The sequence below is a fragment of the Cebus imitator genome, unplaced genomic scaffold, assembly GCF_001604975.1.
Source record: "Cebus imitator isolate Cc_AM_T3 unplaced genomic scaffold, Cebus_imitator-1.0 Scaffold26, whole genome shotgun sequence".
Taxonomy (NCBI): Eukaryota; Metazoa; Chordata; class Mammalia; order Primates; family Cebidae; genus Cebus; species Cebus imitator.
The window spans coordinates 4,902,065-4,917,577 of NW_016107341.1; the positions used below are offsets into that span (position 1 = coordinate 4,902,065).

The 15,513-nt window shown below is 33.9% G+C and overlaps 1 protein-coding gene across 11 annotated transcripts in view; it reads left to right on the plus strand.

The window, feature by feature from the left end:
- Positions 1-15,513, plus strand: part of CACNA2D1 (calcium voltage-gated channel auxiliary subunit alpha2delta 1) — a 489,928-nt gene that overhangs the window by 262,065 nt on the left and 212,350 nt on the right. For all 11 annotated transcript variants that reach the window (XM_017523103.2, XM_017523100.2, XM_017523102.2 and 8 more), the window contains exon 4: positions 7,290-7,349. In XM_017523103.2, the coding sequence (XP_017378592.1) occupies positions 7,290-7,349 (60 nt within the window). The remainder of the gene's footprint in view (positions 1-7,289; positions 7,350-15,513) is intronic.

A 15,513-nucleotide genomic window follows, 5' to 3' on the forward strand; every position in this document is an offset into this window, starting at 1 on the left:
TCTTTATCCTTACATTGTACCTTGTACGCTATAAGATTTATCTGTAATGTGGATGCAAAAATGTTTTAGGCAAGCATAAGTAAAACATAAAAGCAGGGTTTAGCCATCTTTGTAAGGGGGCTTGCTAACCTGTATCACAATAGTGAGAGGGGATCAACATGTCTTTGGTTAAGTTGCCTTGCTTAAATGATGATTTAGAATCTTTCAACTTGCATGATGAATGCTTGGTAAAGAAAGATTGATGGTCTTTTGATGGAGTGAAGGAATAGATAGGGTTTGTGTAAAAAAAATAAGACCTATTCTATGTTCTGTTAGTAAATATGCAATTGCTGTATAAAATTTTGGTGCTAAAAAATCTTAGAAATAGCTCCAGCTTAGTTTCCCTGAGGGGTTTTGTCCCCCTCCAGATACTATGTTAACTTTCTAAAGCCTTCAGCAAATAATTTCTCATACACCATTGACTGTAGTTTCCCTGTTTAATCCAAACCTTGAAAGGGTGATGGGTTTCTTCTTAGATAAATCATTCCTCATGGAACTTGTAGAATTTCTCTTTGCAAGTAACCTGTTAGCAAGAAGAATCAACAGTATCAGTATCAGATGATAGTTACATATTTTTAAAACATACACTTCCAACCAATGCCTAAGGTTACAGATCAGTTTATTATAGTGATTGCTCTGTGTGGGGAGATTGGTCAGAAGAAGTGAGTAACGTGAACTTCAAGTGATCTGTAATACTTTTTTCTTCTTACATAAAGTTATAAAGCAAATATGAAGATCAAGGTGAATTCTGGGGTGGTAGGCTCCAGACTATTTGTATCTGTGCTTTTCAATATTTTTACCCTCCCCAGTACCCTCCACCCCACCTCAAAAAAATAGAGACCTGTAGCTAAATCTTGTCATTGGCTAATGACACTACTTTTAGAATCCTTCCTGTTCTTTGAGATGTTTGCATCACGATAAAAGCAGTACTTTAAAAAATGTATTTTCCATGTGGCAGCTGTAAAATGAATAAGGCATGTATAATGTAACTATTGAGAAAGCATCTGTAAAACACTTACCACAGGATACTGTGCGTGAGTGTATATGATGTGTATGGTATATGAATATAAGGTCCCTTTAGAAGCATAGTTTATAAAACTATGCCTTATATTTTTTATTCTGTAAATACTTGCATATAACAAGTCTTAGTAAATGTTTAGTGAATAAAAGCAAACACACTAGACTTCCTGTTCTAGAAATAATTCCTGCCCCCCACCCCCAGTAAGGATGTGTAATTACCTAGTTACTACAATTATTGAATGTTGAAATGTGCCAAAGTTAACTCATCCTAGTTAGTCTGTTTACATTTTATAACTTTTAATTCTCAAATTGCAGTTTCCAGTCTGGCTTCTTTAGCTAACAGAGCCTCTTTAAAGTACCAATAATATTTCTTTATAGAAACAGTTTTAACAACCTGTAAGTACAGCACATGTGATTTAAAATAATATAGAGCAATTTCTCTGTACATTAAAATTTTCATAGTAAAATGCTTGTTCACCAGGATATAACAAACTGTTAGGAGCCTTTGGTGGAATTCTGCAGGACATATATGTTTATATGAATTTAAATAAACTACATTGTTTCCCATTATCTGATTAAGGTTATGGGAAAAAGAACAATTTACCTTTGTGATGGAATATTATACTAAATATTCATGGAAGTATTATGCTGTTATGTCCGTTGAAGTCTCCAAGACTTCCCATCAGCATAAGAAATGCTGAAGAAATGTCATGCCTTGCCTATCTCCTTCCCTGACCTTCAGAAAAAATAAGTTGTCACAGGCAGAGCACAATGATCTTCTTTGCTTTCTTATTCTATTTGTGGCAAAAATAAAATAACACTAAACTTATTTTACTGAACTGAACTTTTGTATTCCCTGAATTGCATATATGGTTTTACAGACAAGAGCTTTTCTTCAGGGTAAAATACAGTGAAAACATAGGGATCACTAAGATTTTTTTCATTCATTTCACTCATATTTACGTGTTGAAGAGGCCATCAGTGATTATAGTTCTGACGTAGCCTGCTCTGTGGGGTCATGTTTGTCAGGTTCAAATGGAAGCAAAACTTTACTGAGTTTATATTATGCTAGATATATAGTATACCAAGTAGAAAATGTATGGTTAAAAAAATCCTAGATGCAAAAAAATGTTAACTTTATTACCTAAAATTTTATTGTTAGTGCAAAGCAGCACCAGAATTGGAAACCAGTCTGCCTGATTTACAAGTGCATGTTCATTATTCCATAGCTCCAACGTAATTAATTGTACCTGTAGGCTTTTCTTTCGAATATTCAAGTCCGTTCATTCATCTGTCTCCTATTTTCAGTAGATATTGTTAGAAAATTCAAATGATTATCCTGATCCTTTTGATATGCTAAGAACTTTTTTTTGAAGATGGCAGGTAAAACTCCTAGAGTGATAATTGAATTGTCAACATAGATATAATACAAAAATTTGCTAATCCTTACTGGGTGTTAACTGTTTGAACATTAATCACATAACTCATACATATTTTATTTGGATTAGCTATTGTAGATCTCTATTACCCTTTTATTAAAAAGGAAAACCTTGACTTGCGTTAGCTGAAGAAATTGTTTTGGAATGTAGTGTTATTTGTTTAAATGGTGTCTGTAAGTCAAATCTTGGTATTTAAACATGAGCCTAACTGAACTGTTATGTGATCCCTGATGGTTTCTTTTTAAAGCGATGAAAAGAAAATTCCTCAGAATTTCAGAAAGCAAATTTTATCTTTAATTTGCAATAAATTTGCATCTAGGAAACAAATTACAGGTATGGAAAATAGTCTGTTTTTGGAGAAATATGTGTAGACATTGATTAGGTGGGTAGAATTATGTCTTTATATACTATACAATTACACAGCTTTTATTAGAAGTTCATATCACCTGACAGAAGTCAATGCTAATGAAAAAGATAAAGATATGACAAAAAGTAAAGGTTGAGAATGAATAGACCTTCAAGGGAGCTGATCTTTCTCTGATCTGATAAAACCTCTTCCATTCTCTATCCTTCCCCCTGCAGACCACTGCATCGCAAAAGTGCTTTTTACTGATTAGCAATAATCTCTCAGGATTTGAGGACAAGACCTCTAAAGATGGCTCCCAAGTAAAATACGATTTTTATTGTTGCTGCTCGTTTTGTTTTTCATTTTTTAGTAATTTCTAAAATTTTGCTGGGGATTTTTTTATGAACCTGAAATAGAATTCTTGTGTTTTGGCTTTGATACTACTTAGTCTTCATATATACTGTGACAACACTTTTGATGGGTTTTATGGGAATCTAAAGAATGGCCTTGTGGAAGGAGCATAAGCTTTGGAGTCAGAAAGTCGAGGGTCAAGTCTATTTTGTTATAGTTGTAAGTTCTTAAAATCTTTATCGTGATTTTTTATTTTAAATGTTCAAACATTTAAAACCAATGTATCCATGCATTCTTAACACATCTACTACTTTGTATAAATACTTGATATCTAAAATATTTTCATATATACACATGGTATCCCATTTACAATAAAGCCATTTAATGAACCTTGCTGAATATCTTAATATTAGCAGAATTAAGTTTCAAATTTTTCTCATATAGATTCATTGTAAGCCAAGTTGTTTATTTCTGTGTGGTGCTCAGTCTGGTTTTAAGGTCTGATACTATATTATACTGTGCCATAAATTCGATATTTTCTTTCTCTGAAGTAAGTTATTGTTACAGGATATACTTATTTAGCCAACTATGGAAACAAGGATGTTCTATTGAGCAGATACTCACATTTTATTGGATATTTTATGTCTCTTTTTAATTTTTTTTTTTTTTTTTACAGGGGGTCTTGCACTGGAGTGCAGTGGTACCATTATAGATCACTGTAACCTTGGACTCCTGGACCCAAGTGACCCTCCTGCTTCAGCCCCCTGAGTAGCTGGAATTATAGGCATGTGCCACCCTGCTAGGCTAATTTTGTTATTTTTTAGAGATGGGATCTCACTATGCTGCCCAGGCTGGTCTTGAACTTTTGGACTCACCAAAGAGATTTCCCTGCCTGACCTTCCTAAACGTTGGGATTACAGGCATGAGCAATGCACCTGACATTCATCAGACTTAATACAATTCACCTGTGGCATTTAATGGTAGCTTATTAGTTTTAAAAATGAAATGTCACATGACCATAACAGAAAGAAGTTAATTAAAGGCTTAAAATATCTAGAAGACATGTCAGTTTTCTTTAAGTAATGACCAGCTGGTTGTTTGCTGCAAGAAATACCACCATCCAGTGACTGTTGACTCTAGTCCCAGGACAGACTAAGTATCTAAAATTTAGTATTATATGCTTTCCCAGGAAATTTCCTAGGTAAAAGTATTTAATAGTTTCTTCATGAACAAATAAGTAAAGAGTAGTCGATTTTTCATGATTATGTATTTCTAGAATTCAAACCTGGGGATATGAAATTTAGCAACTTTCAAGCTTCAGACCAGCTTTTACAAATACATGTCTTTGATATACATAACTTCATGCCTTTATGTTTCTAAATTTTTTTTCAGACTCTTGCAATCCATGGCATTTACTTTATAAATTTAGTGTTCAAAATACATATATTATAAATCTGATTTGGACTCTTTTCCTCCTAGGGAATTGCATTATAGTTTGTTGCCATTGTTATTCTGTTTCTCTGGAAATAGTTAACTGTGATGATTAACTTATTAAACATGGATTATATATTATGTCATAAGCCATGTGATTCTGGGACAGATCAGTCAAATTGCACTTGCTCATGCACTCCCAAGGAGGAAAGATCTTGGTAGAGTTACAGCTGGTACCTTGGAAACTGTGCATACTATGTTTTGTTTGCTGAAATAGCATCTTCCTTCTGTGTATTGTGAAGAAAAATTTTAATATTCTTCTCTAAGACACAAAGACATTTTAGAGTTCTAATATTAATGTAAAAAAGTTTAGTGTTTTGTGCAGTATTTTAAGTTCCAGAAATCAAGTTGTGTTTTTTTTTTGTCTCATACTTCTAAGCGTTTAGTTATTATTATACTGCTTTTTAAAAATAGGGGAAGGTTTATGTTGTGAATTTTGTCAAGACCACATCTTTGGCCAGGCAGGATGGCTCATACTTGCAATACCAGCACTTTTGGAGGCTGAGATAGCAGGATCATTTGAGGCCAGGAGTTTGAGAACCCATATTTATTAAAAAAAGAAAAAAAAAATCTGGGCTTCTTGACACACACCTGTAGTCCCAGCTACTTGGGAGGCTGAAGTGGAGTGATTGCTTTTGAGCACAGGAGGTCAAGGCTACAGGGCTGCAGTGAGCTATGGTCACACCACCGTACTCCAGTTTGGGAGAGAGAGTGAGAGAGACCCTGTCTCAATACAAAGAAAGAAAAAGCCTTCATGCTCATTTTCTTATTCCGTCCTCTCTTTATCTTCCTATACTAAAGTGTTTCTGTAAAGAAGCTGCTTCCATTTCCATTCCCTTAGCCATTTTATTTTTTCGCTTCATTTGAATTTGAATTTGAGTTTCCAAAAGTATTGCGATGCAGTGTTACTGAAATGTATATGCTTGTCTTTTGGCTTTGCTGTTTAGTTTTTGTTTTCGCAGGGAGAGGTAGCCTTCTTTTGTTTCCTCTACCTGGTAAAATTTCTGACATTTACTAGCTCTTTATATACTTTATTTCTGCCTAGTAGTGAGAGCCAAAAGCATTGTCCTTTTAGTACACCATGGTTGATTTCCACTTAAATTTAGCTTAGGGACTCTTAAATTGAGATCTCCCGCTAGGCAATATTATAGAGTCACTGATAAAACCTATGTAATGGCTTAGAAAAATGAATAGATTATAATAAATCACAGGGATAGAAGCCAATACGTTAATATAAAAACTGGTCTAGAAGGATGTTTACATTATCCTGTGCAGACTAGACCTCCACAGGAAGAACTTATTCTGAGGAATAGTTCATAGATCGCTAACATCGTGAATCAATAAACCACTCAGATTTGTAATTTTTTAAACCTAACCTGATAATTTCTATACCTTATGTGTGTGTTTAATACATCTGTTACATTTACTTTTCTGTTTGCTCAGTTCTATCACTATCTTCTGGCTGCATAATAAGGCAAGCCGCAAATAAATTCAACACTGCACTATTTTCTCAAGGGGATCCAGGGAGAAAGCAAAACCATTACTCTTTGAACTCGATAGCTGACATATATATTGTTTACTGTGTGCCAGGCACTGTTCTAAGCACTTTATACATAATAATTGATTTACTCCTTTCAACAAGCCATGAGGCAGGCTTTCATATTATTCAAATGAGAGAATGGGAGATGAGGCTTAACTTTTCCCAAGATTTCACAGCTAGTAATTTAGAAGGGCTGGTATTCAAATCCAGGCTATCTGGTTCCCTATTCTGTGATCGTTACCATTAAATGTTACTGTCTTATGAAAGCCTATCACATGAAGAACATCGTAATGAAGTTGAAAAACAAAAAGAGAAAACCCTAAAAGCTACTGGAGTAGGGAAAAAACAGTTTATCTATAAAAAGTGATTAGCAGGCTGATACTAGCAATGTCATCTCCAACTGAACCTAATGGGATAGGATTTCAAAAATGCTATAGGAAAATAAGTGGGCTTAGAATTCTTAACTACTTTAGCATACACGACTGAAGGTGAAATAAAGCAATTTTCAGATGCACAAATCCTCTATCAAAGATTATCACAGAAAAACTACTACAGATGTACTTCAGCAAAGAGGAAGTTATTTCAGCTTTTGTAGCTTTTGGTAAAAACTCAATTATGTGATTAAGAAGGTACCTAGTATATTGTTTAGTGCATGTTAATCGCTCAGTATCATTTTGTTAGAGAAATGTATGCTATAAAGGTATTTACTAAAAACACTATTCTACCAAAATTAATATACTCAAGTTTTTTTCTAAAAACAGAAGTATTAGTCATTGAAAGAAAGCACTCACTGAGGACACTACAGCTGATAATGGCAGAGGAAACAAACTCAATGGTATTTAATAATTATATTATTTGTATATTATTTGTATTGCTAAAGAGTAAATATATATAATACATCAACTTTAGTAGGTTAGATTACTAAGTGATTTAGAATTTATGAATCATAAATAAGGTTCGTCTTTTTATGTCCTCATAATTGATGAGAAAGCTCAAGCATTTTATATAACATTTCCATATTATGTGGTCATTTGAATTCTAAGATTTATTGTTTATTTTTCAGCGCCTGGCATTGGAAGCAGAGAAAGTCCAAGCAGCTCACCAGTGGAGGGAAGATTTTGCAGTAAGAACTCCTTTTAACTACTTCATTTCAGTAGCTTGACATAATTGTGTATGGATAATTATGTTCATATTAAAATGAACATAATGATGAAATCTTATGATGATATGGGATTGAAAAATAACCCTACTTGTTGCTTTTGAAAGAAATTGCTTTTGGGTAATCAGAGCCAATTAAGTTGGCCAAAATGTACTTTCTTATGTTCCATATTACAAAAAAAATTCCTTGAAATGTTCTCCCATAACTAAAGGTACACTATTTATAAAATACATTAACATACCATTACATTGTAATATCTGATTAATCTTTGTCGATATTATGAATATACAAGTTGGAAAATGTTGCCTTTAACTACTTTTGAGTTTGTAAGAAGCAGTATGCATATTAGAGTCACCTTGATGGTGGGCAACATGATGAAAGTGAGAATGAATGTATTAAACTTCTTAAAATTTGATTAGCTTCACTTTAGCTAGAAGTAATCTCTCTTCAACTCTGGCCTACTTTGAGAAATGCCAGCTGACATTAGCAGTTGCATGTACTTTTTTTTCTTTTTTTAATAAACTTGTTTTGTGGACTAAGAGTTACTAGTTTATAGAAATAACAGAAATTCTCATTGTGATAAGGTCTGTGTATCTATTATCTTCTTATAGCCAAGAGGCACAGTAAAAAAAACTTTCCTTAATAATTAGAAGGTACTTCTGTTACATATTTCAATGATTACAGTTGTAGTGAAAGAAAATCTTTATAATTTCTGATCACAGAAAACTTCCAGACAACTCATTTTGGTGATGTAACAAACTCCCCTCTACCTTTCCATATTTAAAATAGGTTTAGAGTGTGAATGATGGATTAATTGTACTCTTTGCAAAGTAAAAGTCTCAAATTTGAAGGTATGCAGTTGTGTTTCAGTAGCCACTTAACTAAGGTTTAGGAATTGGCACTTCTTTTTGTTTATATGATTATGTTGAATATCAAAGGAAAATAAATTATATTTAATTCACTTATACCATTTTTGATACTTGTGATATTATTTATTTTTACTATCTTTTTCACTAATTTATGTTAAAATACATAAATTAGTGGAAAAGATTTTTACTATCTTAACTAATTTATGTTAAAATACATAAATTAGTGTAAAATGTAGGAAAAATAAATGATATTGACAACTGCCAGTTTGTTTGATTCTCTACTACACTGATCATGTTACTTAAGTTGACTGGTATTAATATTATGTAGGTATTGGCTTTGTCTACAGTCTTTATCATACATAGGTTAATGAAGATGAGTTTGCTATCCATGACTTATTAAGGAAAAAAGTCAATGATTAAGCTAAAAACATAAGCTCCTAGAACATTGAGCAAATGGTAAGCGCAACTAGTGAATAAAGGGGCTTACTATATAGTTAGTTGCTTATAGATAAAAATGAATTTTCTTGTTTTTGCAAATAGGCAAAAAGCAAAACAAATCTAGATAAATAAATATGTTTGATTAACAACACTAAAAGTAAATTATTCTTCCATCATCTCCCACAACATAAAGCATGCATGGTAAAGGCAGTGTAAAGTTATAACAAATGTACGACCAGATCATGTTTTCTACCTAGCATGGATGTAATACCCTTGGTGATGTTTTGGTTTGAATCTTCAGTAATTCAGAGAACTCAAAAAGGACACACCAAATCAGCCTCTGAAATATATAGATTATATATTCGCTGTTCAAAATACCCTTTTTCTTTGCATTAAGGTCATTTGGTAGTATTTTAAGTAGTCATTTATTAGTTGTATGTCTTTTTCACTTTTCTAAGAAGCTGTAATGTGGAAAAGAATAACTTGGCAAGCGGGTTTTTAGTAATATCTATATCACTGGTGTTGTTTTATTTATTGATTGATTTCTAGACATAATATTTCCTTTACTAGATATATTGTAAACTCTTTAATATTGAGCTCATTAACACTAACACTTGGCAATGATTTTATTTTCTATATTGAGGTAATGGGTGACCACAAAACAAATATAACACAAAAACTCTTAAGTTCACTATTACCATATTTTATTGATTGTAAAAGTCATTCTATTTATTTGGCTTATTTGTAAGAAAAAGCCAATTAGCCAGGTGTGGTGACTCACACCTGTAATCCCAGCACTTTGGGAGGCCTACGTGGGTGGATCACTTGAGGCCAGAAATATAAAACCAGCCTAGTCAACATGGTGAAACCCTGTCTCTACTAAAAATACAAAAATCAGCTGGGTGTGGTGCCGTACACCTATAATTCCAACTACTTGGGAGGCTGAGGCAGGAGAATCGCTTAAAAGCAGGCTGTGGAGGTTGCAGTGATCCAAGATTGCACCCCTGCACCACTGCAGCCTTGGCAACAGAGAGAGATCCCATTCCCCGCTTACCGCCCCCCCCCCGACAAAAACTACTTACATTATGATGCATCAGCAATTGTATACTGTATTCTTAGAGATGTCAAAATGTGCAAAAAATTATCTTGAAATGTAACCCCTGTTATCTACAATTTCAGTGCTTATATCCACGTAGCAGTTATGCTAAAGAACATTGTACAAGAGGACAAGTCAGTCCCACAATGATAAAGCCATTACTGAATCTTCTGTGATCAAATAGAAAATGAATTGTTTGCCCAGTAAGTATTAGGAGTTCTTAGCAAATAGTGGTCACCATGTGGGAGAATTCTTGAACAAATTCTGTTCCTAATTTCCCCATGGTTACCTCACAATTGATTTAGGGCTGACAACATACTGATTGACACCAAAAGAGACTGCTAAAGGGAAAACAAGTTAGACCACTTTAGAGACTTGTCAACTGATTTCCTGAGCATCCTTCCTGAAGGACTGTGAATGATAGTGGCAGGACACACATCCGTCACAGTTTGCACACTGAGAATTGCTATTTCCCATATCTTACCTTGGCAGCCATACATAGTCTTTATGATAGCCCTTCCCTTTGAAATGCCATAGAGTGATAGAACGTTTAGATAGTGGTAGTTTTTGTGCTTGGAGATTAGAACGTGAATGAAGATTATCTAATGTTAAGACTCAAATAAGTAAAAAAGTACAAAAATAAGACACTCCCCTCAGCCTTTTTTGTTCCTAATAAACTGGATGGTGCTTTAGTACACAGATACAGCAAGGTTAAATAAATCCTTCAAGACTAGAACAGAATGCAGTTCAAATTCATGACTGGAAATTAGAAATCATTAACATCAAATCTCTTATTTTGTGAAAGCGCACAAAACAATTGTAAATGTTCTCAGTATTTTAAGCAAACATTTAAAAATGTTTAATTTGAAGTTAAATGCTACCATCTTTGAAAGGTTCCTTCTTTTATAATTCTTTGATTTATCATTTCAATTATAATTCTTTCATCTTTTAAGGTATTTAACAATGTGCATTGGTGCAATATTTCTTTAATGCCACCCTTTAATAATTTAACACCAAGATGATTTAGAAGGCAGACATAATTTCCTAAAAGGTACATTAACATTTCAAAGAGAAATGTAATATTCTGATTCTTCCTCAAGTGTAAGTAGGCAAGTTTCATTAATATTACTTAGGCAAAATGTTGATTAACATTCCCTACTGTGTAATGTAGAGAAATCTCATGAACAACAAGAACAAAAGGCAAAGCACTAATATGCTGGCAACAACAAAGGGCTCATGCAATTCACACTCTCCCTCAGCTCCATTCAATTCCCAACTGAATATACCATTGAGGGAACAAAGAATGTACACTCTAAATGGATTAAGATTTATGTGGTCATGCATTTACAAGTTCAAACTAATATTTGTAAATAAGCTATGTCTACCAGCTGCCTTCCAGATCTCCCCACAACTTACGGGTGTTAAAGGTGACATTTCATGTCATTTATGATGGACAAATTATTCTATTAAGGGCAGGTGGGAGAAGCAAAAAAGAGCTTGGAAAGCTAATTGTTCTGCATGAAATAATTGCTATTTCTACCAAACAGATCTTTTCCAATTGCATTTGAAATCTCATTTGATTGCATTGCAATGGTTGGTTAACTAAAGCAATTTTGTTTCCAACGAAGCTTGCCGTATTAATTGTACTTACACATGTATAAACATAAGGGGTGTCTAATTTGTATTTTAATAAGTAGGATCTTTATGTATGGCTTATTAGCACCAGCTTGTTACTTTGCAGGCAGAGTACAGATGTCTAGATACTGGCCAGTAAATAAAACATTTGAAGAGTCCCTTTTAGCTTCAGCTTCACAGACAAACTAAATTAGAAGGTGAAAATGTTTCTAGTGAAGTTGTACGTTATTGAGTGGCAATCAGGCTACGTAACTTCTCCAGCTATAGCTTTAATTTTATAATATAAAAAATTACTCTGCCGAATCCTATTTTGAAATGTTGATATTTAAAATTTTGTGTTTATGTGAGTTAAACTAATAGGCACTGGCATTATGTATTTAATTATTTCACCTATCCTCATTCATTTCCTATTGTATCATTGTTGTTGATTGTTGCAGAAACAGTTGTGAGTATGTGAAATAGGAAAACACTGCATTTGTTTTGCTTGTAATTGAAGACACACAGTCACTTGGTTTGAGGTCTTGGATATGAAAGAACTGACTTCTAGGGGTAAAAAGTGAGGGTGTAGCATTGCCTTAATGACTAAATAAGTGAATTTTAATAGACCACCAAAATTATTTTAGGTTCTGGCTTTATTTAGTCTTTCTTAGTTTCCGCCTTTGGTTGAAATGCCCCTTAGAAATCAAAAGCTTGTATATTTTAATGTTTTTGCAACAATTCTGCTATGTAGGGAAACAATTTTTTTATTAAAGCTTTTTAGGAGTCTTGAGACTTTCTCTTCATCATCAAGATAGATTAAAAGGAGCCATAATGCAAAACAGATTTATCCCAAAATTCTGGGAAACCAGTGTAATAGAAAGGAGTCAGGCATATTTGTGGTGACTTATTGTTTTTGTTCATGCATGCATATGAATGCCGTGGTAAGAGTATTACAACAGCGTAAAAAATATTAACCATGGGCTTTAAGCTGTTAGTTACACTGGGTGATGACCATCTCTTTTGTTTTATATATTGAAAAGTAAACCACTAATTACCTAGCCAAAAACACTGGTTTCACAGTTAACAATTTTTTAATATTTTCTAATAATTTCACTGACCTCACTTTCTAGTATTTCTATTAAAGCCAAAGTGACAATATTATGTGGTAGTACAGTAGGAGCCCCTACAGTCAGATGTCATGATATGTCCTCTAATAATGCAAATGTATTTATAAACGGGATGGGCAAACTTCCTTCTTTCTCTTCCTCCCCTTTCCTCTCAGGAAGGGAGGGAAAAGTTAAGAGGACAAGCATCCCCAACTTAGGAAGTGGTAAGGTAGAAGTGATTCTCTATATTTTCAGGACCAATCTGCTGCCTCAATATTCTGGGATTGAGTTGATAAAAATAGTGCTAAATTATTGGGAGATTCCTGGGATTGCTGCCAGTGTTGTAAAAATTTCAGCCATGCAGAGCACCCAGTATCATCCTCATTGACATTTAGGCGGGAGCAGATTGCTGCCACCAGCTGGTACCAAATTGCAGCTGTCAAAAGAGGGTTTTTGGAACTTCAATTTCATTAGCCTCTCTGTAACTTGAGCTGCATTTTATTAAAATATTTGTATACTGCTTATTTGCATTAAAATGGGAGTGTACTGTATTTCTGAACTGCAAAATAAAAAGATTAAGAAAAATATATAAGCATGGCAAATTACTGCAATTTTCATTTAATGCATAAGAAGATTTACTCCATGTATATGTTTTTGTCCATTTCACATCCTTGTTCAAAAATCTTCAGTGACTCTCCATTTATTAATAGCATATACTTACGATATATTAAGCCATTTATGATCTGGCCCCATCTAGCCTTTTCTAAATTTTGTATTGCATAATTTCTTCAGTAGCTATTACTGCTGTCCTGAAATTCTAAGCTCAAAGCGGAGTAAACTGCTAGACATTTCCCCAAAACAATATTCTTCTCTTTATCTTCAGACCTTTTGATAATCTCTGCCTAGAAATCTCTTCTCTCTCACCAATATCCTTATACTGAGGAGCCAATGTTAGGTTTCTTGTCTAACAACACTCTTTCTGTTTTATGTGCTCCCCAATGCCCAACATATATTTAATTCAGGTATATCCTCACTGTATAATTTTACTTTTTTCACATTTTTAACTGCTAAAATACAAACTTCTTGGGGATAAAATTGTGGCTAATGTGTTACTAAGAAAACCATAGTCTAGTGCAGTATATGACAGAGTGGCCTGTATAAAATTTTTTAATTAAAAAATAATTACTTGTTGTATTAGGATATCTGTTTTTGCTTGTAAGTGTTATTGACAGTATTACTGTGGAGATAATGAAAATTTGTTTGAACGGCACTTGTATATGTCTGAATATATTTGTACACAGCTTTGGTATAGCTATGGAGCCTTGTTCTTGGAGTTATGCAAACCTACTTTAGAGTTTAGTTCTGCTAACAACTTGCTGTGAACTTTTAGCAAGATAATAGTCTATTTGAATATTATTTTTTAAAATCTAAAAACTCTTGGGTTTATTAATTCCAACAGTGTATTATTACTGTAAGATGCTTGATAATTGTCTTTCTCTGCTGCTGTGAGCACTATCTCTCTTCCAAGGAAAGTATTTCTAGAAACCCCAGGGTTTACCTCAGGTGTTCTCAAGCAAGTTGGCACAGTCTCTCTATGGATATTTGCCTAGTCTAGTGAGCATCTGCCAGCTCCTATTACTGTTGTGCTATATTTGCCATCACAGCATCCCAAACTGTGAAGGCTTTGAGCTGGATTCAGTGTGCTCTATGCAAAAATGGGGTGAATGCCCCTGTTTTTCAACACAAGAGGTTTTTAATAAGAGACCTGAAGCTCTTTCTCATACTACCTGTGTCACAAAGTGCTGAAGAAAATGGCTCATTTATCATTTATTTAATCGTTCTCTTTATAAAGGCAGAAACACTTTTCTTTGTGTGTCTTTATTTCTTACTTTATCCTTATCTTTTCAATGTCCCTGTGATTTCTTGTCCACGTATTTCTCCTTCTTTAGGAAACATCATCAATTGATCTCTAGAAACCAAATGCATGAAAAGAGATTCCTGATAATTTGCCAACTCCAAACATATATTGTCATCATCAGGTTGAGCCTAAGGGACCCTCTTGCTGTATACTTTCATATCTCCAAAAAGTTGTTTTTAAATTAAACGAGATAATTTATATAAATATGCCTAAAATTTTAGAAAGTCTTAAAAAATGATAATTTTAATATAGAGGCACTATCTTCTTTCAGATGTATTTCTTCAAAGAATTTGGAGAATGTGGAGACTAAGACATATTTTCATCATCAGTCCCTGAGAACAGAACCTGGGGGGAAATAACTGTATTCCCAGAGATAATTTTTATGTGAAGAATAACATCAGATGCTGGAATAATTCCAATTTATTGTCATTATAGATATATAAATGCCTTTGCCAATATTACCGTGGTAAAGAGAAAATGTTCCAAGACTTGAAGACCTGGCCTGAGAATTTTCTTCCTAAAGAGTTGACACTACAGTGAAAATTGAAGTTTTAAAATAAGGAAGCAAAGTATGAGGCACAGATGATTAATATAGTCATGGGTTTCAGTCACTAGTGGAATATACTTTGATATTGGGAGCTACCCAGGAAAGCTGACCCTGGAGACTGAGGGCTTAGTAGACTGGCGTCAGCGGAGAGAGACTATTTGTCCAGAGTGCTGAAAAGGGCCTGGATTGAGGTTGAGAGAGTAGACATTGCAGCAAGAACCTTACTCAGAAAAGTTTTCTCTAAGTAGAAAGAAGATGCTTTTGAGAGATCTCTTATGTAAACTTAAAGCTTTTTAAAAAAGAAGAAATCCTAAAGAATATTCATTTACATTTTTCTTCAACAAGTTCTTAAGAAATTTGTCGCTGGATGTTAGTACTGGATTTGATTACATATTGGAGAAATGTTATAGAATGGAAGGGAATGACCAACTCTCCCCACTATGTAAAATGAACTTCTCCTTTAAAGCTCATGCCTTCTGTCGATAGGCTGGTTTGGAAGGGTGGAAGATGACAAGACGACCTGTGGATTTCTTTCTCATG